The 25,463-nt window shown below is 44.9% G+C and overlaps 2 protein-coding genes across 6 annotated transcripts in view; both read left to right on the top strand.

Moving 5' to 3' along the window:
• Positions 1–9,458, top strand: part of FNDC3A (fibronectin type III domain containing 3A) — a 104,605-nt gene extending 95,147 nt beyond the window's left edge. For all 4 annotated transcript variants that reach the window (XM_038761633.1, XM_038761634.1, XM_038761635.1 and 1 more), the window contains 4 exons: positions 2,045–2,257; positions 2,596–2,762; positions 3,604–3,731; positions 6,973–9,458. In XM_038761633.1, the coding sequence (XP_038617561.1) occupies positions 2,045–2,257; positions 2,596–2,762; positions 3,604–3,731; positions 6,973–7,287 (823 nt within the window). In that variant the 3' untranslated portion in view covers positions 7,288–9,458. The remainder of the gene's footprint in view (positions 1–2,044; positions 2,258–2,595; positions 2,763–3,603; positions 3,732–6,972) is intronic.
• Positions 9,459–12,335: 2,877 nt separating this feature from the next.
• MLNR (motilin receptor) lies at positions 12,336–20,011 on the top strand. 2 transcript variants are annotated; one of them, XM_038761861.1, is made up of 3 exons: positions 12,336–13,188; positions 18,435–18,788; positions 19,970–20,011. In XM_038761861.1, exons 1-3 carry the CDS (start codon positions 12,336–12,338, stop codon positions 19,975–19,977), a joined length of 1,215 nt encoding a protein of 404 aa, XP_038617789.1. In that variant the 3' UTR covers positions 19,978–20,011. The 2 variants fall into 2 exon arrangements, with proteins under 2 accessions (XP_038617789.1, XP_038617788.1); XM_038761860.1 differs by lacking the exon at positions 19,970–20,011 and having other exon boundaries at positions 18,435–18,845.
• Positions 20,012–25,463: the final 5,452 nt, after the last annotated feature.

Below are 25,463 nucleotides of genomic sequence, written 5' to 3'. Positions count from 1 at the left end.
CCTAAGAATTTTTGCTTTTCCTCTTTGCTCTTCATTTGATGTCAGATCAGTAATCTCTGAAAAGAGAGCTATGCAGTTTCCCCTAGACCTATTTTTTAACTGATCTCTCTCTTCCTGGAATGACTGTGGAAGAGGTGGGATGGAAAGGGAATGCACAGTATGTACTTTTCTCAGGGCCTCCTTACCATTTTCCTGGTACTTTCCATCATAGAAATAGTTTCCCAAACTCTTTTTTATACTGGGTCTTACCATTGAGGCCTGTTACCAGGCAATTAGCTGGCTGGTCATACACATAGGTGATGACTACTTAATTATAGCATGTCCGTCCATCCAGCAAGCACCTTTTCTTCCTAACAGTAATTTTCTCAGAATAGAGCTAAGCCAGAGGATATACATTCCCAAGTGTCTCTCTGCCCCTCCTTCATGTTTTGACCTGCACTAGGCCCCTACATTGAAGTGCTGCCCTTGGAGAAGACAGATTTCGGAGAAAGTAGGTAGATAAGAATGAGAGTGCCTTTAAGGATTGTTTTTTTGTTTTGGGGTTTTTTTTTTAGGGGCCTAAGTTGCTGTGCAGTTGAAAAGAATATTTTCACAAAGAAACAGTCTTTTTAAATGAGAAGGGCTCTATCTCTCAAATTACAGGTGTTAGAAGGGGAGTCATTGCAGACAGCTGGTTTTGCATAAATGGTCCACTCTGGAATTGACGTCAAAGCACATTTTTGTCATCTTTGCCATCAACCCTGCTAAGTTTAGTGATTTTGCTCCTGAAACATTTTGGTCTGATTAGAAAAAAAAAATCCGTTTTTTTTTTTTTTAACCTTAAAATTGGACTGCAGCATGCTGGTTCCTAATAATAATAATAATAATAATAATAACATCGACCTTAGGGTCGATCAAGTCAACACTTTACCCAGAATGCAGAACATTGATTATTCTTATTACTAAGGTTAAAAGGGCACACTTTTGTACCCTGCTTCACAAAATGTGGGCTACCCAATAGTTATTTATTTTACTTAAATTTATAGCTGAACTGATATCCTGAGTCCTATGCAGCCTTGTTAAAACAGAGAGATATTGGTGCTTTTGGTTCTGAGTTCATGAGATCTTTAAAATGTTTCTGTTTTCTTGCCTCCACAGTTGCAAGTATCAAAAACACACATTCTGGCAAGAGAAAGAACTCAATAATTACTATTTTTAAATCACCTTACAAGTTTATCCATTAGCTATATTGTGACAAAGTGAAAAATGGGTGAAAATCATGACCTATTTTAACAATTTGGGGGTTCATGGGATTAACGGTAAAAAAAAAATGGGGCATATCGAGTGAATGTCATCAATTAAATGACAGCTCAAAATGAGCCCTCTAAGTGACCTTTTTCCCCGAATACTTTGGCTTCTATATCTAGTCGTCCTTCGTGTTCAAAGACACCACCTAGTGAAATTCACTTCCAAGTGTACACGTGACTGCAGAGGACAGTAGTGCCCACTGTACCAGCCACATTGTGCATACCCAAAAGCCGTCCCTGTTCCGAATTTGTTTTCTAATATACAAGGACTCTTGGCTCATGCTGCCCAATCCCAGTATCGGGGCACTCGGGTTGCACTTGGACTTCATCCACCATTGGAGTCGCATGCTCCTTTTTTTTCCCTCTCCCCTCTTCTTCTTCCCGCCACCTTCCCATTCCACGCATGCCAATTGTATGTTGTACACCTACCTCCCAGTCAGTTTGCCCTTGCCCTTGCCCTCTCACGGTCCTGACAACACCTAACTCTTGTCCTATTCCCCCTTCATGCTTTATCACTTAAGTTTCCACCTCCAGACGTGTTCTTCCTGCCTTCAAGCTCCCTATTCCTGCATGTGTTCCCCAGTTTATTTAGGGAAAATAGAGGGTGTTTGGAATCTTAAGTATAAAACCATATCCTTTTCTTTACCAGGACATGCAGTGAAAGTGAAAAAACTCTATATTTCATAAGTCAACCTCAATCGAAATTTAAAATCTGAATCTCTCTTTGGTTTTTTTGGGGGGGTCCCTCTAATTCTTAGAATACGAATTCAAGCCTTGAACAGCCTTGGAGCGGGTCCTTTCAGCCACACGATAAAATTGAAAACAAAGCCCCTCCCACCGGATCCACCTCGTCTGGAATGTGCAGTCTCCAGTCACCAAAACCTCAAGCTTAAGTGGGGAGAGGGGACTCCAAAGGCATTGCCAACCGATTCCATTCAGTACCATCTTCAAATGGAGGATAAGAATGGAAGGTAAGCCTTGAACTAATAATAATACTGGTATTTAAGCACTTACTATGTGCCATAACAAGAAAAATATTTAAAAACTCCTCTTTTTAGGGTATTAAAACATGTTAATTTCTTTTCTTTTAAACACTTTTTCCAAGCATACAAGTGCTCTGCACACAGTAAGCGCTCAATAAATACGATTGATTGAAATACATACTAAATATTTCTAAGATAATCAATACTTTCTGGAGAACATATCCCTGCAGTACGCATCCAAATGATGCCTAAGGCCTCCCATTTAATAAAATTACATACAAACTCTTGTGTTGGAATTAAGCCCCAAACCATTTTTTCCATTCCAGGTTTGTTTCCTTGTACCGAGGACCATGCCATACATACAAAGTTCAAAGACTCAGTGAGTCAACATCCTATAAATTCTGTATTCAGGCTTGTAACGAAGCTGGGGAAGGTCCCCTTTCTCAAGAATACATTTTCACGACCACAAAATCTGTCCCAGCTGCCTTGAAAGGTGAGTGGCAGGATTTCCTCTGTACTTAAAAAAAATCCCCCCAAAACATGGTACCATTTTCTTCAGAAAAATTAATCCAACCGAGGCAAGATGGGAGCTAGATCCTAAGAGGTAAAGAAGTGGAAAGGCTGTGTGTTTGAGAGGAGAGTAGGAGGCAGAAGTGAAAGAGGCAAGAGGTGGAGGGGGTGTTGGGGAAGGGGCAAGGAGAAGGAGCAACTGGAGACGGGCTTGATTCCCCTGAACTTGCCCTTTCTGCACCATTTCTTGCCTGTCTGTAGCACAGGGAGAAACATCCAATTCCAGCCTCAACAGAAAGTCCAGAGTTTCCATTATGGGACCCAGACTGATGCCTTTTCAACCCTGAAAAATCATGGAAACCCTATCTAAAGCAGGAAGTCGAGTCTCTCTGATTAGATCTCATTGTGCATTGCCAGAAACGCAAATTAAACACAACCCCATCCTCCAGCAGATTATATTGTAAAATGGTGTGTGCTTAGGTTGCGTTGTCTCTTTTGAAAGCATCCAAGAAATTTGAAAGCTATTAACTGCTTGAATTGGCATTAATTCAACAGCAAATAGTGCAACAAGTTAAGTGGACAGTGCAAAGATTTTCATAGCATCTGTATCATAATGCCAACTATTTAGGGTCTGGGCATAGTTTGCTGGACTGCAAATTGACCACTAGCTGGATTTAATTAAATCTCATGCGGTTTCGAAATTCCTTTCAGTAGTGGCAAGGTAGTAAGTGGATCTTTTAAGCCCTGATTTTTTTAAAATTAAAACAACTATATACCAGTCAAATGCTTAAGCTAAAACAAGACATGTATGTTGTTCATTTCAGCTCCAAGAATAGACAGAATAAATGATCACACCTGTGAAGTAACATGGGAGCTTTTGCAACCCATGAAAGGAGATCCAATTATTTACAGTCTTCAAGTAATGGTGGGAAAAGACTCAGAATTCAAACAGGTATTTTTTCACTAAATGTTTATTTTGCAGGGAGCCTCTGTGGTGTTTACTGTTAGGTTGAAAGTAATATTTTATTCCATCCAAGTAGCGAAATAAGTAATGTATTTGAAATTAAGCAATGGTTTTCATAGATTTGATATAGTAGGAATTATGGAGAGAAGAAAGGCTGCTGGAATCAAATATAAGGCCAAGCAACAAACCATAAAAGGTAGTAGGTTGTTTTATCATTATCGTTATTATTATTATTGTATTTACGTGCTTACCATTTGCCAGGGTGAGGAAACTGAGGTATAAAGAAGTTAAGTGACTTACCCAAAAGCAAACAACAGGCAGGTGGTGGAACCAAGGTTATGACCAGGGCTCCCTGACTCTCAGGCCCGTTCTCTCTCCTGTAAGCCACGTTGCCTAGTTTTCAAAGTATGTTTGATCCCTTTGTCCTAAAAAAGGAATGCACAGTTAGGGGGTGAGCTGTGCCATGCATAAGTTGTTGTGATATAAGAAGTCAGCGTAGAAATTTCAGTTCACAAATGTGGGAATCCTATAAATTGCTTGCTGCCTAACTGGATAAAAGTCAAGGTGCCCCTGGAGCCAGGAAGGACTGTGGCATGGGACAAGTAAGGGAACATGCATACATACTCATTCTCTCTTTCTTCACTGTCCTCCCTACCCCCATTTGGCCCCAGGGATCCTAGAGGGTCCCTGCTCCAAGGCACCAGTACTCAATCCACCCCTGGGGGTGTCAAAATATGTACACAGTTCAAAATCTAGTCCAGAACAGAAACTATCTAAGAGCATTTTCATTGACAAAAGATAAATGGCTATGCTCTAGTCTCCCCTTCATTCATTTTCAGATGTTTCAAACTTCACTACGTGCATCTAGGAAATGTATTCCTGCCTGCTTAATTTCCCTATCCTGCAGTCTGTCACTTTCTTGAAGGCAATTAATTCCTTCATGAAAAGCATGTTTTCTGGCAGATTTGAATGTCTTCATTTTGCCTTTTAGTAGTCCTTACCTTTCTGGATATGGGTAGCTTTTTTTTTCCTTTCTCATTTCTTCCCCACTGGGTTTTTAGCTCCGTTTGTTGCTCTCTTTGGTTCAGGAGTATCCCTTGTGCCCTTTCACCACAAGGTATCATGGATATGTAGTGATTTGCTAGCGTTGGAATCTTCCAACACTAATAATAGCAAAGCCTGAAAGTATTCCTGAATGTTTTAAAAATTCATGTTTCGATTACCTTGTTTTGGAAGGGCGAATAAGTTCAGTTTTGTAGGATTGCCTGGAGTAAAGGTATTAAAAATGCATGCTGATCACCAGGTCCTAGGGTATAACGCCTTTGTTCCTTGAACCTAACACTCTTAAAAATATGGGAGAATCCAGGTCCTTGGTTCCAGACGGAAAGTCTGTAGAAATATAACTTCTTAGTGTAGATGACCAAAAATCTCTATTTTACTGAAGGTGGATATTAAGTTAGCATCTGATTTTTTTCGTAATTATCTGCAAACTGACACCTAATTAAATTAGAACTGTACTTCACAAATAAGCAGGTTTCCTTCCGAAGGGGAAGTTGAATTAATATTAAAGATGTAATTCTGTTATAGGCTCAAATTAAATAAGGCCTCAGGTTTTAGGAGATTGTGTACTTTAATAATCTTGTATGTCATTCCAGAAAGACCGGTGCTACATTTTCTCCTCATGCGCCTTAAACTCCAAGAAAAGGCTAAACTGTGGCTAAGTTCATGTTCTTTGCTTCATGACCTGATTCTGCCCTTGCATACAAGTGCTTTAAGTAGACATAGGGAAGCGTAATCTTCCTCAAACAAGGAGGGGGAAAGAGGAATGTTTTAATCTCCCCTTTTCCTTCCCCCGAGTCTCCCAAACATAAAGTTGCGCCAGGGATGGTGCTTGATACCTTTTGGGGAGATCAGGGATGCCCTCCCTGTGGTTTTGCTGTGGTTTTAGGTGTATCACGAGGGGCCACTACATCATCTCCAGGGCCCTGCCAAAGCCACACTGAGGGGAGCCAGAAAACACCAGTGTAAGGGGCTGCTTCCAACTTTGGGATTCTTTGACATAATACTTTTCCAGCCAGGCAATTCAAAGTTGTTTTTCTATATACTCATTGTACATGGTGATTTCAGATTAGAAGAAAATCAGTAGAGCATGCCAAACTATGAATCAAGGGAAGAATCAGGAAGGAAAGTCGCTGCCCTGTTTGTCGATCCTGGGAATGATTGTGGCATACTAGAGAGAAGCACAGGGCCCCAAATTCAGTACACTAATTCCAAAGTATTATTTTCTTTTCCAGCCTTATATTCATTCAATTGTATTTATTGAGCGCTTACTCTGTGCAGAGCATGGATAAACAAAAACTAAGAGGCAAACCTAATATCTTGATCTGCTGCTATTTTACCCCAAATTTTACTTTTTAGGTGTATCACTGAGGTAGTAGACTCTCAGTTGATTTGAAAGCAGGATTTGATGATTTGAATTTTAGTGTTGGAACTTGATCGTTTAAATTCTTTTAACAAACAGAACGTTTGAATTTAATTTTATTAAAGTCAGATTTCTTGAGTGCTTACTGTGTGCAGAGCACTGTACTAAGAAATTGGGAGAGTACAGTATGACAAGAAACAGACACATTCCCCGCTCACAACAAACTCCACTGAATATTGGTCCTGTTCTGCTCGTAAGCAGAAAAACCAGCCATCAATCAATCAATCGTATTTATTGAGCGCTTACTGTGTGCAGAGCACTGTACTAAGCACTTGGGAAGTACAAGTTAGCAACACATAGAGACAGTCCCTACCCAACAGTGGGCTCACAGTCGAAAAGCCCTTTTGATGCCAGCAGTCATCTGGGCTTGACAGGACCATCAACCCCGATGCCAGCAGTCATCTGGGCTTGACAGGAATCAAAAGCCATAAAAGCACATGGAAAAAGCACATGCCGCTGCCCTGGGTTTCTCCCGTTCTTGATGCTTTCCTTCACTCAATCCAGTCTGTAGGTCCCTGCTCCCCGAGCCGAAGTAACTTCTTGTAGTTTTTCCGCCCAAACACCATCCACAGTGGTAATGTGTAAACTGTCTTAATGAAATCCAGAGCTAAGGGGGTGTGTGCCATTAAGTAGAGATTCTTTTTAATCAACAAGATGTCTTTGAGCAAGAAAGATGTAAGCAGTAAAGGTTCTTGTTCGGGAGAATTGAACCCGCCCCGCTGTAACGCCCGATTCTTTTTCCGATAGATTTACAAAGGCCCTGACTCGTCCTTCCGGTATTCGGGGCTTCAACAGAACTGTGAATATCGTTTTCGTGTGTGTGCCATTCGACAGTGCCAAGACCCTGTAGGTCATCAGGACCTGGTAGGTCCCTACAGTGGAACCGTAATCTTCATCTCTCAGAGGACTGAACCACCAACCAGCACCAACAAAGACACTGTGGAAACCACAAGGACACAACGGTCACTAAGCGATGAGCAGTGTGCTGCTGTCATCCTTGTGCTCTTTGCTACCTTTTCCATTCTGATTGCCTTTATCATCCAGTACTTTGTAATCAAGTGAAAACCTAACTTTACTTAAAATGCTCTCATTACATTTTCGTTTGTCACGTTCTGAAAATATTTCTGTTCTGCTTTTACAAAAACAGTGGCATTTAGCACCGGCATTGGGACTGTAGCACACCATTTTTGCCACTTTAAAATGCTTATGTTGTTAGGTAGAGGCTGGCACTTTATTAGAATGCAAGCCACAGAAACGTCAAGTTTTTGTTTTGTTGTTTTTTTTTTTGAACATGCCTTCTAGTAGTACAAACTTTATATGAGGCAACAATGTGTAATTGAGATTTTGGCCAGTCAGTCTAAGTGTGACAACAGTGGTAACCCGGTCCACCTGAAGGATTATCCATTACCATGTGAAAAAGACCTTAATGAATAGAAGTATTCAAAAGTTACACTTACACATGCGGAATAAAATATTTAAAGTCTAATGCTGTGAAAGCAATTTAGCGCTGTATTTCTACCTCCTCATTTGTCTTAATAATTTGGGAAGTGGGAGTATGATGAATAATAGAGGGGATTTTCTCAGGCAGCAAACAGTAAACTGGATGGAAGTGTATGCACGAAAGAAGAAGCCTCTTATCCGATAAATGTGGAGTTCTTCACTGCAAGTAGGGACCTATAAGATGGCCCAGGCGGTTTATCTTGCCTAAAAACAATTTTCAGGTCACTCAAAAAGTACCTCTTCTATGTCTCGCCCACATGGAAAGCAGAGAGGGCTTTTAAGCAGTTACTTTTAAAAACCTAATTAAAATCATTTTTGAACTTCACACCCGTTTAATTCGGTTGCCGTTTTATAAGCGATGTGCGTAGGTGTGCACCCACATATACGCAGGCCAGACGTACATCTCTCGCAAACTGGTATGTCCGAATAAATAAGCGCCAGCCCTCTGAAGTCAGTTGTGTACCAATTGTAGAACCTCCACAGACGTTGCTGCTTCCCCTGCACCTACTGCCATCACAATCAGAATTTTGAATTTAGCATTGCCTTTTTGTTAGGGGCACCAAATCGGAAGACAAAATGTAATTTGCACCAGAAAACTTTGAGCTGCTTTCTTTCTTGAAAAACTAATGTTTAATGTAATGTCTGTTTGGATATGTACCGAATTGTTGATTGCATGTGGTTAATGTTGCATTAGAGCACTTTGCAATTGCATAATCCATCACTGTTTTGTGAGCTTGCATTTGTGAGTTCTTGGATGACTCCGACTGAATTTTTGTCAAGTATCACATTGAACATCTTGCTAGATGTCGATGACTGCCAGTAACACACAGCTTGTAGTGAAACTAAAATTCTTTGTCTCATCACACTTTCACTATCTGTTAAACTACTTGTAATTAGCTCTTTTAATTTATTATTTGAGTTGTAGGATAGTGAATCACTAATGATCTTTAGTTGCTGGGTTTAGCATTGTTAATGGTTATTAAGCACTTCTGTCAGTCTTTGAAAAAGGAACATATGTTTTGTGCTTTGAAGATCTCTTATATTAGAATGGGCATGTATTGTAATTGTTGCTCACGTCCAATGATCTGTGCTGTAGAATAACATTTTTTGGTTGGGAAAAAAAGAAACAGATAAACTCGGCCCTCCCAGGTGGTAAGAATGATGATCTGTCACTATAATGTACTTACTGTATGTTTACATTTTACTTTAATTCTGTCACCTATGTAAAGGCTAATACCGTCCCATGAAGCATACCAATAATAGCAGATGTTTTCTAGAACCTTCTTTAAAAGTGCCATGTTTGGCAGTACAAATGAGGTTGAGTGTAATAGCCCAGAGATTTCTATATGGTTGAATGTCTAAAATGGTAAGATTGGTCACTGTGGTCAATCTACGGTGGCTTATGTTTTTCATAGTAAAATTCAAATGAACTCCTATTTTTGATAATAAATGTCATTTAATAGCGTATTTGCCATTTGAACCTCACTGCAAATTACTGCAGAGGATAAAATTTTTAATGTAATCTTAATTTTACCTCATATACTGTACATTCCAAAAAAAAAAACTCTAAACTTTTTAAAATGTTATAGATACACTACCAAACATATCACTTTAAAATTGTATAATGTTGGACTTCATACAGATGAAAACGTATAATCTCATAGAAATATACATAAACAATGTAGCAAAGGTATCTTTAAAATCTGTGGAAAATAAAAGTTGTATAATTCTTTTTTGGGATTCGCTCATTGTTTTCAAACACATCCATTGTATTTTTTAAAAAAACAGAATGGTATGTAGCTTTTAGACTGAGCCCACTGTTGAGTAGGGGCTGTCTCTATATGTTGCCAACTTGTACTTCCCAAGCGCTTAGTCCAGTGCTCTGCACACAGTAAGCGCTCAATAAACACGATTGATTGATTTAGATACAAAGATATCAAGTGTCCTAGCTAAGAACAGTAGCTGAAGACTTCCTCTTGGTGCCTGAAAGTGTAATGCTTAATTTGTGCCCAGCCTCGCCACGATCCGCCTTGGCACCCCTACTGCCACATGCTCAAAGTCATTACAGATATATGTTGCCAACTTGTACTTCCCAAGCGCTTAGTCCAGTGCTCTGCACACAGTAAGCGCTCAATAAATACGATTTGATTGAATGTAAAGTAACATTTTGGTAGTGATAGTAGTAGTAGTGGTGGTAGGAGTAGGTCCCAATTTGGTGTACAAGGGCTGGAAATTTTTTTTTAAGCTATACAGGCAGGGTATTTTGACCACAAGCTGGTGTTCTAGTTGAAGCAGCGTGGCTCAGTGGAAAGAGCACGGGCTTTGGAGTCAGAGGTTGTGGGTTCGAATCCCGGCTCCACCACAAGTCTGCTGTGTGACCTTGGGCAAGTCACTTAACTTCTCTGAGCCTCAGTTCCCTCATCTGTAAAAATGGGGATTAAGACTGTGAGCCCCACGTGGGACAACTTGATCACATTGTATCCCCCCCAGCGCTTAGAACAGTGCTTTGCACATAGTAAGCGCTTAACAAATGCCATCATTATTTATTATTATTCTAATGTTTGCCTCCTAGTGACCTATTTTAGCACCTTTGTAGGGGGGACTATCAACGCTTTTGTATTGCACGCGCGCCGTAATATAAGCGCTGTGAGTACAGTAGCCCATCCCACTCTTCCTGAATGAGAGACTATAGCGGGTCCCAGCACTATTTCCCCTCTCCGGTCTGTTCCCCTCCTTTTAATACAGATATGGCGATGCCACAACCCTTTTCTTTCAGAAGTAAGTGCGCTGGTGTTGACGTGAAATCGGGGGCTTTGCCCGGGGGAGGTGGGGTGCAGGAAAGGGAAAACTGTTGGTTTACTTTGGCCTTGGAAACCGAGCTGTCCCGTGCAATGGGACTCCCCTCCCGGGGAGCCCTCTGGCCTTTCTTCCCCCCGTGCTTTTCTTCCCCCCTCGCCGCTAACTTCATTAGGGCGATCTAGTTCCTTAGATAAGTTAGAGAAGCAGCGTGGCTCACAGGAAGGAAAGCGGGCTTGAGAGTCCGAAGGCGTGGGTTCTAATCCCGACTCCGCCGTTCATCAGCTGTGTGACTTTGGGCAGGTCACTTCGCTTCTCTCGGCCTCAGTTCCGTCATCTGTAAAAAGGGGATTAAGAAGACTGAGCGCCCCACGTGGGACGGACGGATTACCTCGCGTATCTCCCCCGGCGCTTAGAACAGCGCTTGGCACATAGTAAGCGCTTAACAAATGCCTTCGTGATCATTCAATCAATCGTATTGAGTGCTTGCACAGCACTGTACTAAGCGCTCATTATTATTGAGAAGCAGGACAGCTCAGTGGAAAGAGCCCGGGCTTTGGAGTCAGAGGTCACGGGTTCAAATCCTGACTCCCGGCACTTGTCAGCTGTGTGACTTTGGCCAACTCACTTTGCTTCTCTGGGCCTCAGTTACCTCATCTGTAAAAGGATGAATAATAATAATAATAATAATAATGGTATTTGTTAAGCGCTTACTATGTGCAAAGCACTGTTCTAAGCGCTGGGGGGCTACAAGGTGATCAAGTTGTCCCACGTGGGGCTCACAGTTTTATTCCCCATTTCACAGATGAGGGAACGGAGGCTCAGAGAAGTTAAGTGACTGGATGAAGACTGGGAGCGCCCCCCGTGGGACAACGTGATCACCTTGTAACCTCCCCAGCGCTTAGAACGGTGATGTGCACATAGTAAGCAATTAATAAATGCCATTATTATTATGATTCAGGGCGGGGCCGGGGCTTACCTCGGGGGCGATGCCCTGGTCAAGCTAAGCTAGCTCTCTTTCTCCCTTCAAGGCCCTACTGAGAGCCCACCTCCTCCAGGAGGCCTTCCCAGACTGCCCCCCTTCCTTCCTCTCCCCCTCGTCCCCCCTCCACCCCCATCTTACCTCCTACCCTTCCCCACTGCACCTGTATATATGTATATATGTCTGTACATATTTATTACTCTATTTTACCTGTACATATCTATTCTATTTTATTTTGTTAGTATGTTTGGTTTTGTTCTCTGTCTCCCCCTTTTAGACTGTGAACCCACTGTTGGGTAGGGACTGTCTCTATACGTTGCCAACTTGTACTTCCCAAGCGCTTCGTCCAGGGCTCTGCACACAGTAAGCGCTCGGCTCAGGGGAAAGAGCCCGGGCTTTGGGGTCAGAGGTCGTGGGTTTGAATCCCGGCCCTGCCACATGTCTGCTGGGTGACCTTGGGCAAGTCACTTAACTTCTCCGAGCCTCGGTTACCTCATCTGTCAAATGGGGATTAAGACTGTGAGCCCCACAATTTGATCACCATGTCCGTCCCCCCCCCCCCGGCGCTTAGAAGAGTGCTCTGCACAGAGTAGGCGCTTAACAAGTGCCATCAAAAAATAATCAATACGATTGATGATGATGATGATGATGACGTGCTGTTGGCGGGCGTGGCTCGCGACGGGGCGTGCCCGGTGGTGGGCATGGGCCGCGGTGGGCGTGTGTTTCGGGGGGCGTGACCGGGAGAGGGGACAAGGCCGAGCCCCGCGGCGGCCGTAGTCCGTCCCTTCTGCCGGTCCGTCCGTCCGTCCGTCCGTCCGTCCGTCCGGGGGCTATGGGCGTCCCGTGGAACGGCAGCGAGGGCTTTGAGGCCCCCGCCGGGGCGGCCCCGCCGGGGCGCTGGGCGCGGCTGCCGCCGTGCGAGTGGAGCCGCTGCTCGGCCTTCCCGCTGGGGGCCCTGGTGCCGGTGACGGCCGTGTGCCTGGGCCTGTTCGCCGTGGGCGTCGGCGGCAACGTGCTGACCGTGCTGCTGGTCCGGCGGCGCCGGGCCCCGCGCACCAGCACCCAGCTGTACCTGGCCAGCCTGGCGGTGTCGGACCTGCTGGTGCTGCTGGGCCTGCCGCTGGACCTGTACCGCCTGTGGCGGTCCCGGCCGTGGGTGTTCGGGCCGCTGCTGTGCCGCCTGTCGCTGTACGTGGGCGAGGGCTGCACGTACGCCTCGCTGCTGCACGTCACGGCGCTGGGCGCCGAGCGCTACCTGGCCGTGTGCCGCCCGCTGAGGGCCCGCCGCCTCGTCACCCGCCGACGCGTCAAGGCGCTGCTCGCCGCGCTCTGGGCCGTGGCGCTGCTCTCCGCCGGGCCCTTCTTCTTCCTGGTGGGCGTCCAGTACGACGCCGAGAGCCCCGCCCCGGGGGCGCCGCCGTCGCCGTCGCCGTCGCCGTCGCCGTCGCCGTCGCCGTCCCCCCCACCGCCGTCCCCGTTCAGCCGGGAGTGCCGCCCCGACGGGTCCCAGCGGGTCTGGCTGCGCGCCATGCTGTGGCTGACCACCGCCTACTTCTTCGTGCCCCTGCTCTGCCTCTGCGTCCTCTACGGCCTCATCGGCCGCCGGCTCCGCCGGACCCCCCGACAGGCCCTCCGGCCCGGAGCCCCCGGACCCGACGCCCACCGGCGCACCGTGCGGCTCCTCGGTCAGCCCAACAGCCCGCCCCCCCGTCCGTTAAGCGCTCACCGAGTGCCGAGCGCCGTCCTAAACGCCGAGCCTTGGGTCTCGGTGGCAGGAGCCGGGGCTTCGGAAGTCCTAACTTGTAGATATGTTCGCACATATTTATTATTCTTTATTTATTTTACTTGTATCTATTATATTATTATTATTATTAAGTACAAATCATCAACACCGGCGCCCCGCCTAACGTTACAGCCCCCCTATCCGTTAAACGCTCACCAGGTGCCGAGCACCGTCCTAAACGCCGAACCTTGGGTCTCGGTGGCAGGAGCCCGGGCTTCGGAAGTTCTAACTTGTATATATGTTTGTACATATTTATTATTCTTTCTTTCTTTATTTTACTTGTATCTATTCTATTGTTATTATTAAGTACAAATCATCAACACCGGCGCCCCGCCTAACGTTACAGCCCCCCTGGCCGTTAAGCGCTCACCAAGTGCCGAGCGCCGTCCTAAACGCCGAGCCGTGGGTCTCGGTGGCAGGAGCCCGGGCTTCGGAAGTTCTAATTTGTATATATGTTTGCACATATTTATTACTCTTTACTTATTTATTTTACTTGTATCTATCTATTCTATTATTATTATTATTAAGTACAAATCATCAACACCGGCGCCCCGCCTGACGTTACAGCCCCGCTGTCCGTTAAGCGCTCACCAAGTGCCGAGCGCCGTCCTAAACGCCGAGCCTTGGGTCTCGGTGGCAGGAGCCCGGGCTTCGGAAGTTCTAACTTGTATATATGTTTGCACATATTTATTACTCTTTATTTATTTACGTTACAGCCCCCCTATCCGTTAAGCGCTCACCAGGTGCCGAGCACCGTCCTAAACGCCGAGCCTTGGGTCTCGGTGGCAGGAGCCCGGGCTTCGGGAGTTCTAACTTGTATATGTGTTTGCACATATTTATTACTCTTAACTTATTTATTTTACTTGTACCTATCTATTCTATTATTATTATTATTAAGTACGAATCATCAACACCGGCGCCCCGCCTGACGTTACACCCCCCGCCCACCGTCCGTTAAGCGCTCACCAAGTGCCGAGCACCGTCCTAAACGCCGAGCCTTGGGTCTCGGTGGCAGGAGCCCGGGCTTCGGAAGTTCTAATTTGTATATGTGTTTGCACATATTTATTACTCTTTATTTATTTATTTTACTTGTATCTATTCTATTATTATTATTATTATTAAGTACGAATCATCAACACCGGCGCCCCGCCTAACGTTACAGCCCCCCTGTCCATGAAGCGCTCACCAAGTGCCGAGCACAGTCCTAAACGCCGAGCCTTGGGTCTCGGTGGCAGGAGCCCGGGCTTAGGGAGTTCTAACTTGTATATATGTTTGCACATATTTATTACTCTTTATTTATTTTACTTGTACCTATCTATTCTATTATTATTATTAAGTGCAAATCATCAACACCGGCGCCCCGCCTAACGTTACAGCCCCCCTGGCCGTTAAGCGCTCACCAAGTGCCGAGCGCCGTCCTAAACGCTGAGCCTTGTGTCTCGGTGGCAGGAGCCCGGGCTTCGGGAGTTCTAATTTGTATATATGTTTGCACATATTTATTTATTTATTTATTTTACTTGTACCTATCTATTCTATTATTATTATTATTAAGTACGAATCATCAACACCGGCGCCCCGCCTAACGTTACAGCCCCCCTGGCCGTTAAGCGCTCACCAAGCGCCGAGCGCCGTCCTAAACGCCGAGCCTTGGGTCTCGGTGGCAGGAGCCCGGGCTTCGGGAGTTCTAATTTGTATATATGTTTGCACATATTTATTTATTTATTTATTTTACTTGTACCTATCTATTCTATTATTATTATTATTACGTACGAATCATCAACACCGGCGCCCCGCCTAACGTTACAGCCCCCCTGGCCGTTAAGCGCTCACCAAGTGCCGAGCGCCGTCCTAAACGCCGAGCCTTGGGTCTCGGTGGCAGGAGCCCGGGCTTCGGAAGTTCTAACTTGTATATATGTTTGCACATATTTATTACTCTTTATTTATTTATTTTACTTGTACCTATCTATTCTATTATAATTAAGTACGAATCATCAACACCGGCGCCCCGCCTAACGTTACAGCCCCCCCCCCCCCCCCCTAAACGTTAAGCGCTCACCAAGTGCCGAGCCCCTTCCTAAACGCCGAGCCTTGTGTCTCGGTGGCAGGAGCCCGGGCTTCGGAAGTCGGAAGGACCTGGGTTCTAATCCCGACTCCGCCTCTTGCCGGCTGGGTGACTTTGCGCTTCTCTGGACCGAAGTTCCCCCGTCAAGCGCTTACCAAGTGCCGAGCACCGTCCTAAACGCTGAGCCTTGTGTCTCGGTGGCAGGAGCCCGGGCTTCGGGAGTCGTCGGAAGGACCTGGGTTCTAATCCCGCTCCGCCTCTTGCCGGCTGGGTGACTTTGGGCAAGTCGCTTCCCTGGACCGAAGTTCCCTCATCTGTAAAATGAGGATTAATAATGATGATGATGATGGTGGTGGCATTGGTTAAGCGCTTACTATCTGCAAACCACTGTTCTAAGCGCTGGGGGGATACGAGGTGATCAGGTTGTCCCACGTGGGGGCGGGGGTTCACAGTCTTAATCCCCATTTTACAGATGAGGTAACAGGCTCAGAGAAGTTAAGTGACTTGCCCAAGGTCACACAGCAGACGTGGTAGAGTCGGGATTCGAACCCATGGCCTCTGACTCCCAAGCCCGGGCTCCTTCCACTGAGCCACGCTACTTCTATTAAGACTTTGAGCCCCAACCTGATTACCTTGTATCCCACCCCCCCTCAGCACTTTGAACAGTGTTTCATACAGAGGAAGCGCTAGACTGTGAGCCCACTGTTGGGTAGGGACCGTCTCTATATGTTGCCAACTTGTACTTCCCAAGCGCTTAGTACAGTGCTCTGCACACAGTAAGTGCTCAATAAATACAATTGATTGATTAACCAATGCCATCAATATTATACAAGCTCATCAGACTGTCCCACGTGGGGCTCCCAGGCTTCACCCCCATCGGACAGAGGAGGTCACTGAGGCCCAGGGAAGTGGAATGACTTGCCCAGTCACCCAGCTGATTAAGTGGCAGGGCCCAGGATTTGAACCCCCCCCCCGACCTCTGACTCCCAAGCTCAGGCTCTTGCCACTGAGCCACGTTGCTTCTTTAGAAATTCAATCAGTCATATTTATTGAGTGCTTGGGAGAGTGCAGTGCAGCAATAGAGACAATCCCTGCCCACAATGAGCTCAGTCTAATAATGATGCTACTTGTTATTAATAGTGGTATTTGTTAAGCGCTTTACTATGTGCCAGGCACTGTACTAAGTGTGTTAATGCTTAATACGTGTTAGGCACGGTATTTAACAGCTAAGCGCTATGTGTCAGGCACTGTATTAAGGGTGTTAAGAGCTTACTATGTGCCAGGCACCGTACTAAGCGTGTTAGGCATTTACTATGTGCCAGGCACTGTACTAAGTGTGTTAATGCTTAATATGTGTCAGGCACGATATTTAACTGCTAAGCACTCACTATGTGTCGGGTACTGTATTAAGCGTGTTAGGTGTTTACTATGTACCAGGCACTGTACTAAGTGTGTTAGGTGCTTACTATGTGCCAGGCACTGTACTAAGCATGTTAAGCGCTTACTATGTGCCAAGGACTGTTCTAAGGGATACAAGCGAATTATACTGGACACAGTCCCTTTCTTACATGGGACTCTCAGGCTCGATCCCTGGGAACTGAGGCACAGAGAAGTGAAGTAGCTTGCCCAATGTCCCCCAGCAGAGAAGAGATGGAGCACCACCATCCCCTGCCCTCGAGGAGTTGGCAATCTAGCGGTTGCAAGACAGTGCCGATTGAACGACACCAAAATGAATCACCGAGAGGGCTAGAGTACCAGCGCTTAGTACAGTGCTTGGCACACAGCGCTCAATAAAGATGATGATGAGGATTATTATTATTATTAGAGTGGTGGTACCCAAGACTTCAGATGACGTGGGAAATGGGCACGGGACGTTTCTACCAACTCTGTTAGATTGTACTCTCCTAGGCGCCTAGTACAGTACTCTGTACACCAAAATGCTCAATAAATACCACTGACTGACTGACTGAAAACTGCTGAAGCGGGGCAGGTGGGAATTGGATGAAGACTCAAGAGATTTATCAGGGAAGATTTCCTGAGGGAGATATGATTTTAGTAAGGCTTTTAAGTTGGGGAGAGAGCAGGGGTCTGCTGAATCTAAAGACGAAGGGTGTGACAGAGAGAAAGAGAGACACAAAAAAAATGACAGTATGTAGGACAGAAAACCATCTTCTCAATTTCCCAGAGCCCATTTAATGCCCGGAAGACCGAGTAAACTGAAGTTACTTTTTAGTCCTTGTCGTGGTGCTATTTTCCAGCCGTCCCATCTGTTAGGCTAGGCACCATGGTGGTTTTTTTTTCTCTTGTATTAGTAATAATAGTAGTATTTATTAAACGTTAACTAGGTGCCAAGCACCAGGGTAGATACAGGATAATAAGATCCCTGCTCCAGCCGGGGCGCTCAGTCTTAAAAGGGAGGGAGAGCAAGGGTGTTATCCCCATTTCGTAGATGAGGAGACTGAGACACAGAGATTATAAGTATCTTGCCCCAAATCACAGAGCAGGCAAGTGGCAGGGCCAGCACTAGAACCCAGGTGTTCTTTTCCCCAGGCTCATGTTCTTTCCACTGGGACATGCTACTTCTTATGAAAAGATATCTCTTGTGCTGCCCATTTCATAGAGCATGGTATTGACATTAAGAAATTCACCCAGTGATCAGTTGTCCTGATGGCAAAAGTCAGTCGTTTGTGTAAGGAACAAGGGCTTTGAAACTCTTTTATAAAAATATTTTCAAAGTTTTAGGTATGCTTTGGGGGAGGTTTTGTTTGTTTATATGGTGCAAACACAATTTACCTTTCTAATATGTTTCTTATTTGTCTGGTACTCAAAGCCAACAAGTGCGCTCGCGTTCCAAGTGTCTGCTGGTTCCCTGTGTGTTTAAGCCATCAAAGGTTCCTTTGCCTTAGCTTTTGGGTTTGGGGTGTTTCATGGGCAAACCATCCAACTCTCGCTTGGTTGGTTGTGTCCTTTTAAGGATAATGTGTGGATATCGCTAGTCCTGTACCACTCAATTCCAAATAATTTCTGTAACCCGGTGATCCATTTCTAATGCCTTCACTAATTTCTGTGTCTCTTTTGTTTTGCAGTGGTGGTGGTTCTGGCTTTTGTGGTATGCTGGTTGCCTTTCCATGTTGGCAGGATCATTTATATAAATACAGAAGATTCCAGGATGATGCACTTTTCCCAGTATTTTAATATCGTTGCTTTGCAGCTTTTCTATCTGAGTGCATCCATCAACCCTATCCTCTACAATCTCATTTCAAAGAAGTACAGAGCAGGAGTCTACAAGCTTCTGCTTGCCAAAAAATCTGGAGAAAGAAGTTTTTCAGTCACCAAAGATACTGGAGTGGATACTGGCGGCCGTACCGGGACCACTTCCAGCATAAAAAGTAACTGTGCAACTAACTCTGCCTTGCAAGTTAGCGCTGGTGCACAAGCAAGTAAGAATTCTACTCAAAAATAAAAATGATCTTTATAATAGAGTCCCACTCCAAGGATATGACAGATGTGGCTACTGCCACACTTGGCATGCCGTTGGGCAAGGGGGAGGAGTGGAAAAGATCTAATTTTCCCCTGCTGCTGGGGGTGGAAAAATTGTACCTCTGAGGAAAGGGAAGGGACCAGAGCAGGGTACAGACCCTCCTGACTCTCCCCGCTGCCATCAGCACCTCCCACAGACTGAACTGTCTCCCATCTGGTGGGCAGCGGCTCAATAATAGTAATAATAATAATAGCATTTATTAAGCACTTACTATGTGCAAATCATTGTTCTAAGCGCTGGGGAGGTTACAAGGTGATCAGGTTGTCCCACGGGGGGCTCACAGTCTTAATCTCCATTTTACAGATGAGGTAACTGAGGCCCAGAGAAGTGCAGTGACTTGCCCAAAGTCACACAGCTGGCTATTGGCTGAGCTGGGATTTGAACCCACGACCTCTGACTCCAAAGCCCGGGCTCTTTCCACTGAGCCATGCTGCAATCCAGCCCTGGGAGACGGGGCAGAGGGACGGATTTGCAGCAGAGGGGGAGAGTAAGACATTGTTGGCTGCAGCACCCTACCTCTCCAATCCAGGGTTACCCAAAGACCAGTAATGTAGGCACTGAAATACTGAGGGGTGGGCCTTCTCTCCATTACAGTATTTCTTCGTCACAAGTACAAAAACTGGACGAAGCTGCCTGAAATAGTGATTTTTTTTGTGCGTTTTGTTTTTTTATTTTTATATTAGTGGGATTTTTTTTTTCCCTCAACACACGAACTGACATCCAGGAAAGATCAGTGTAGTGAGGCACTTAACTTCTCGAGAAGCCACGTGGTTTAGTGGAAAGAGGCCGGGCGTGGGAGTCAGAGGTCATGGGTTCTAATCCCTACTCTGCCACTTGTCTGCTTTGTGACCTTGGGCAAGTCGCTTCACTTCTCTATGACTCAGTTACCTCATCTGTCAAATGGGGATGAAGCTGTGAGCCCCACGTGGGACAGCCCGGTCACCTTGTATCTACCCCAGCGCTTAGAACAGTGCTTGGCACATAGTAAGCGCTTAACAAATACGAACATTATTATTCTCTGTGCCTCAGTTCCTTGATCTGCAAGATGGGGATTTAATACCTGTTCTCCCTCCTACTTAGGACTGTGAGCTCCTTTTGGGACCAGGACGTGTCCAACCTGATTCACCTGTATCTACCCCAGCACTTAGAACAATGCTTAACACACAGTAAGTGCTTAACAAATACCATAATTATTATTGGTCACTTTAAAAAGTGTCACCTCATGACAAGTTATCATAGTCTTGATAAAACAGGGTTTATCAGATTGTGCTCTACTGAAGTAATTTTTGCATCGCAGCCAGTGGAAATACATTGTTTTGTGTTGTTTTTTACTTAGATGATCCATGAAGTGTTTTCTAAAATCAGTCGGTGCCAAATGCAAGCATTCATATGTATCCATTTTTAACAGACCCAAAGTCAAAGTTAATTATAAACCTGACTCAGTTTTACTATTATATTTCACTTGCCACTCCTTAGCCCTAAATAAGTACTCGTAATTCAGTTGAACTACCTGCTAATCCTATTAGCTTCTGGAGCTGTTACACAGAATTCTGTTTGATGAGCTTCTGTCTAAACAAGAAGAATGGAATTTACTGCTGAGAATTTTGCCCATCTGGAAGAATGGAGCAGGAATAACCCTTATCAAAATTGGGTCCCTAACTTTCACATTTTCCGAAAGTTTTATGGTTGTGCTGGAGCTTCTTTAAGTGAGTAACATCGGGGAGATGATTTACTCTTTGGGTATCAAAATTACTGTTGGTGTTATTTTAAAAAAACCTGATGTCATCTAATAGAGCTGTCATGAGCATTATATGTGCTACAGTATTTCTTAAAAGTTGTGTATGAAATTGTGTTTAACTTGCCATGACTGAGTGCAGATGCTGATTAAAATTGAGAGTTAATGGGAAATGTCATGTTTTTTGATGGAGCTGCAGGAAATTATTACTGTTATCTTGAGGTGGACACACATACCTCGTTTCTCTGCGAGATGGTTCCATTAGAGCCGTCAAAGAAGTTGTTGCCCAAAATCTTAAAGGCTTTACTTGGCTCAGTGTCAAAGAAGTGGGGCTGCCTGTCTTTTAAAAACTATGAGTACTTCAACTCAGTTTTGCAGACATCTCAAAAACATTTCTAATGATCTGGTAGCTTTTTTCGGGTACGTCCCCCGTGCCGTCACCTGCTGTACCTTCAAATATGTAAAGGTTTTTTCGAAAACATAAATAAGCTGAGATATTTTTAAATTGTGATCTTTCTGAGAATTTAAACAATACTCCATAGGTTCCTAGCACACTTAGAACCAACATTTATTTCCCTTCCTAGTACAGTATAAAGTGTAGTGGCCCCTTGCAAATATTCAGGGCTGTTGGGAGAGCCTCGGGGGTCTTAGGATAGTAATACTTGCCATTTCACACCGTGGCAGTGCTAAGGGGGAATTATCTAGTGACAAAGTTTTTCCATTTTAACTGAATGAAGAGTTATTTTTGATTATCTAACATGGAGCACTCCTTTTTCATTTAAGGATATAAGGTTTGTTACAAGATTTTTTTTTTTTTACATTGATAACCAGAATTTTACTGCAGCTGGTAGTCTGGTGTGGAAAAATACCTCCATTTTAGAGATATCTTTTAATCCTGTGGCAAGTGTGACGAGATAACAGCATGCTTCCTTGCAATGCTCTTGATAGGAAAAATCACTGACTTACTATCCTGTAATTCGTGTATGTTGTTTGCAGTCTGGATCAGCAGGGGGTAAGAATAGTTGCCACCCTGGACCTTGGTTTAATGGAAAATGTGCCATAGAACTTCTCCCCTGCCTCCAGCCTCAGAAGAGAAGGTGTTTTGGGATGCAAGTTCTGCAAAGGGACCAGGGAGCAAGCGGAAAAGGGGAATTGGTGGATGGAGAGAAGTTCAAAAGGCCTTTGACAAAGCTCCACAGCACAGGCTGCGGGGGAAGAAAACTTGAATGATCATGGGATTGGAATGCCAAGGTTAGGAAATGAAACGGTTGAAATAAAACCAGGGCTGCAAACCGAGGAGTCAGTGGAAGTCATCACTCACACAGAATCGGGACTGAGGGGAGAAGCAGTAAGGCCTAGTGCAAAGAGCTTAAGCCTGGCAATCAGGGGACATGTGTTCTCATCCCACTCTGTCATGTGCCTGCTCTGTGTGTTTGTGTGTGACCTTGGGCAAGTCATTTAACGTCTCTGGGCTTCAGTTTCCTTATCTGTAAATGGGATTAAATTATTTATTGAGTGCTTACTCTGTGTGGGCCACTGTACTATACGCTTGGGAGACTATAATTCAACAATAAACAGACACATGTGGGAGAGAGACTGTATCTGATCTTATTGTAATGTATCTATCCTAGGGCTTGGCACATACTGGGTGCTTAATAAACAACATCATTATTATTATTGTAGAGAAAATGTAGAACGTGTGTGTGTATGTGTATGTATGTTTTTAAGGCTTGAAGGTGTTGCTGTTTTCAGGGAGATTTCATTTATGTGAAAGTGTTGATAAAACCAGCGGGTGGCCAGATCCCTTGTGTGTTTAGGTAAAGGTATGCTGCACTCATATTTTCTCTCCTGTGAGCCCGCTGTTGGGTAGGGACTGTCTCTATGTGTTGCCGACTTGTACTTCCCAAGCGCTTAGTACAGTGCTCTGCACACAGTAAGCGCTCAATAAATACGATTGATTGATTGATTCTCTCCTGAGTGCCTGACATTCTGTTTGTTTCTCCCTCTTGGGGCTATGATCTGGTTGAAGCCTCTGCTCCAAAGATTCGCTCCATTTCTAATTGTTAAACAACAGCCTGTCTGGCTTCTGCCGCTGTCTCTTAGTCGTCCTCAGCTAAGCACCACTGTCTGGGATTTTGCTTCATAAACTGTTCCAACTAAAGGGTTTATCTTGTCTGCACATACACAAATATGACTAAATAAATGTGTATCTATGAAGGCTTCCCATTCTGGGGCAAGTCAAGAACAGTTGGTGTTTTTTTAATATCAAACTAATGTTGTAGATGCATGTTAGCTGATTTAAGTCAAATGTTTCCCAAATGACTTTCTGGGGCAGCCCAGTTCTACTGTTAAGAAAGCACCAGGCAGTTCCTCTTTTGAAACGGGATGTCTCCGCAGGCACTGACACAGCCTTCAGGAAATACACACAAGAAGGAAAGGGAGCAGAAATCAGAAATGTTCCATAAGGAAAAAAAATGTATTCTTTCCTCCTCTATGCCATCTCTCCTTATCCTTCCTTCTTTTCTGCTGGGATTGCCACCCAGCTGATATTTTCACTAACTATCTAGGCTCCAGGTTCTCCTCTTCGGCAGTGAGCGAGAGACCTTGGGAGTCAGGATTGTCCACGCTGCCCAAGTAAATTGAGGTGGAGGCACTTAAATGACCGTGGCTGCTTCCTCCACCCACCATCCCTTGGGAGTCCGACAATTTTTAGATGGCAAAAGTACACCTCTGCATCACCCATCCAAAAAAAAATCCAATTATTTTCCGGGTTCCATGAAGGCACTCGGAACGTACCCTCGAGAAATTAGGAAGGAAAACTTCATCCATTACCACATTCAGACTTTTCCCCTTTCCCTCAACTACATTTACTCCCAGCTGGAAGAGAAATCTCTCCCTGCACTCCGTCTCCCCAAAACCTCTCACCCGCAGAGCAGCTTCCAAGTGTCACTGTAAAAGAGCAGCAAAAAAGGGGCCAAAGAGGGAGAGTCTTTAATCAGGTGAAGCCAAAGCTCCATTCTCAGCAAGTCTTTTGCACACCCCCAGCAGCAGATGATTCTGGGTCCAAGCTCCGTATAGTAGCCCCTCAACAGGACTGCTCCACTCAAACAGGAAGGGGAGCCAGTCTTTCCCTTGGCCTAAGTGCACAATGGCAATGCCAATGTGTGTTGCTCCTAGCTCATCCTGAGGGTGGTGAGAACTGGGCTACCTATTTCTGTTTTGATGGTATTTCCTCCATTTCCCACCCCGTTTCCTATTTTGTCACCACTTTCTGCTTTTTGAGACTTTTAACAACTATGAAAACGATAGTTTATTGTTAAAAATAAAATCTGTTCGACTAATTCCTGGGAAAATCTTTCACGGAGAAGTCCTAATCCCCGTATCGCAGTTTGCTGTTTCGAACTAAACGTTCTGAAGCAATAATATTATTTATATGGAAGAGTAAACAGAACAAGATGCCATTCCAGATGGGTCTAACAAGAACCTTATATGGTAACCATATCACTTCCTTTGTTTGAGCTTCCCTTTCATTGTGTTTTTCTTTCCACTGCTGTAGGGTCCAGAGATCCTACTTTTAGGCTCATTTTTGGAAGCTACTATTTCCAGCCAAATACAGCCGAGAGAAGCAGCATGGCATAGTGCCAAGAGCGCAGGCTTGGGAGTCAGAGGATGTGGGTTCTAATCCCGACTCTGCCACCTGTCTGCTGGGTGACCTTAGGCAAGTCTCTTCTCTTCTCTGGGCCTCAGTTTCCTCATCTGTAAAATGGGGATTAAGACTGTGAGCCCCATATGGGACAACCTGATTACCTTGTATCTACCGCAGTGCTTAGAACATTGCTTGGACATAGTAAGCCCTTAACAAATACCATAATAATAATAATAATTTATTATTACTATTAAATCATTTCCTAGCAATCCATTAGCTCTCAGGTCCCCTCAGTCCAGTTTTCCTACTCCTAGGCATTTTGACCAATGAATTGTCTTGTCTTCTACCCTAGTTTTAGACCGATCCAAATCCCCCTGGAGTTGTTGATACCATTAATCTGGACTCAAGCTGTGAATGGAGAAAATAGCAGTTTCAAGAAGAGTGATTGTACAGCACTCTCCCAAACCCTTAGTACGGTCTCAATAAACACCATTTGTTTGATGGATTCACTTGGATCTAGTCAGTCTTTCCCCACGCACTCTCCTCAAAGCACCTATGTACATATCTTTTATACTCAGGCGCTTCCCTTACCTGTAATTTTAGTGTCTATCTCTCCCACTAGGATTGTCTGCTCCTTGAGGGAAGGGATCATGTCTGTTTAACTGTCTCATACAGTTTCCTACACAGAGCAAACACCCAAACACTAGTACTTGTCATCCCTTAACTAACCTCCATCAGATGCGATCACACCGCTATAGAAGGGCCTCAGAAGTCCTACCCACTATAGGAGAGTATCAAGTTTCCTAACTTCATATAGGCATTCTTAACTCTGACTTTCCAGAGCACAGGATGTGGCACCGAGTTTATTTTTCCAGAAATGCTGTCAAGGATGGTAAATGGAAAGCACGGAGAACGCATATATTCACTCGGGCAGCCCTGCCACGCTCACGAAGGCCACCTTTCCCATTAGGGGAATCAGGAGTTTGTTTCAGGCTTCCTTTCCAAGGCCCTAAGTGCTGCCAGTGAGTTGCCCTCCGAGAGGTTAGTGTGGCAAACCTTAATTCAGGGCTGTAGTCACCGTCACATTCTTTGCTTGTGAGGCCCAAGTAAGGGGTTTATCTCTGCAGGGTTCACCCTCGGGCAGAGGATTCACCACAGCCCCCTATTCTCTGAGTCCACCCCTGACCAGCGTT

The sequence above is a fragment of the Tachyglossus aculeatus genome, chromosome 20, assembly GCF_015852505.1.
Source record: "Tachyglossus aculeatus isolate mTacAcu1 chromosome 20, mTacAcu1.pri, whole genome shotgun sequence".
Classification (NCBI taxonomy): domain Eukaryota; kingdom Metazoa; phylum Chordata; class Mammalia; order Monotremata; family Tachyglossidae; genus Tachyglossus; species Tachyglossus aculeatus.
Note: the sequence above shows the minus strand (reverse complement) of the source record. Positions and strands in the feature narration are given on the sequence as shown.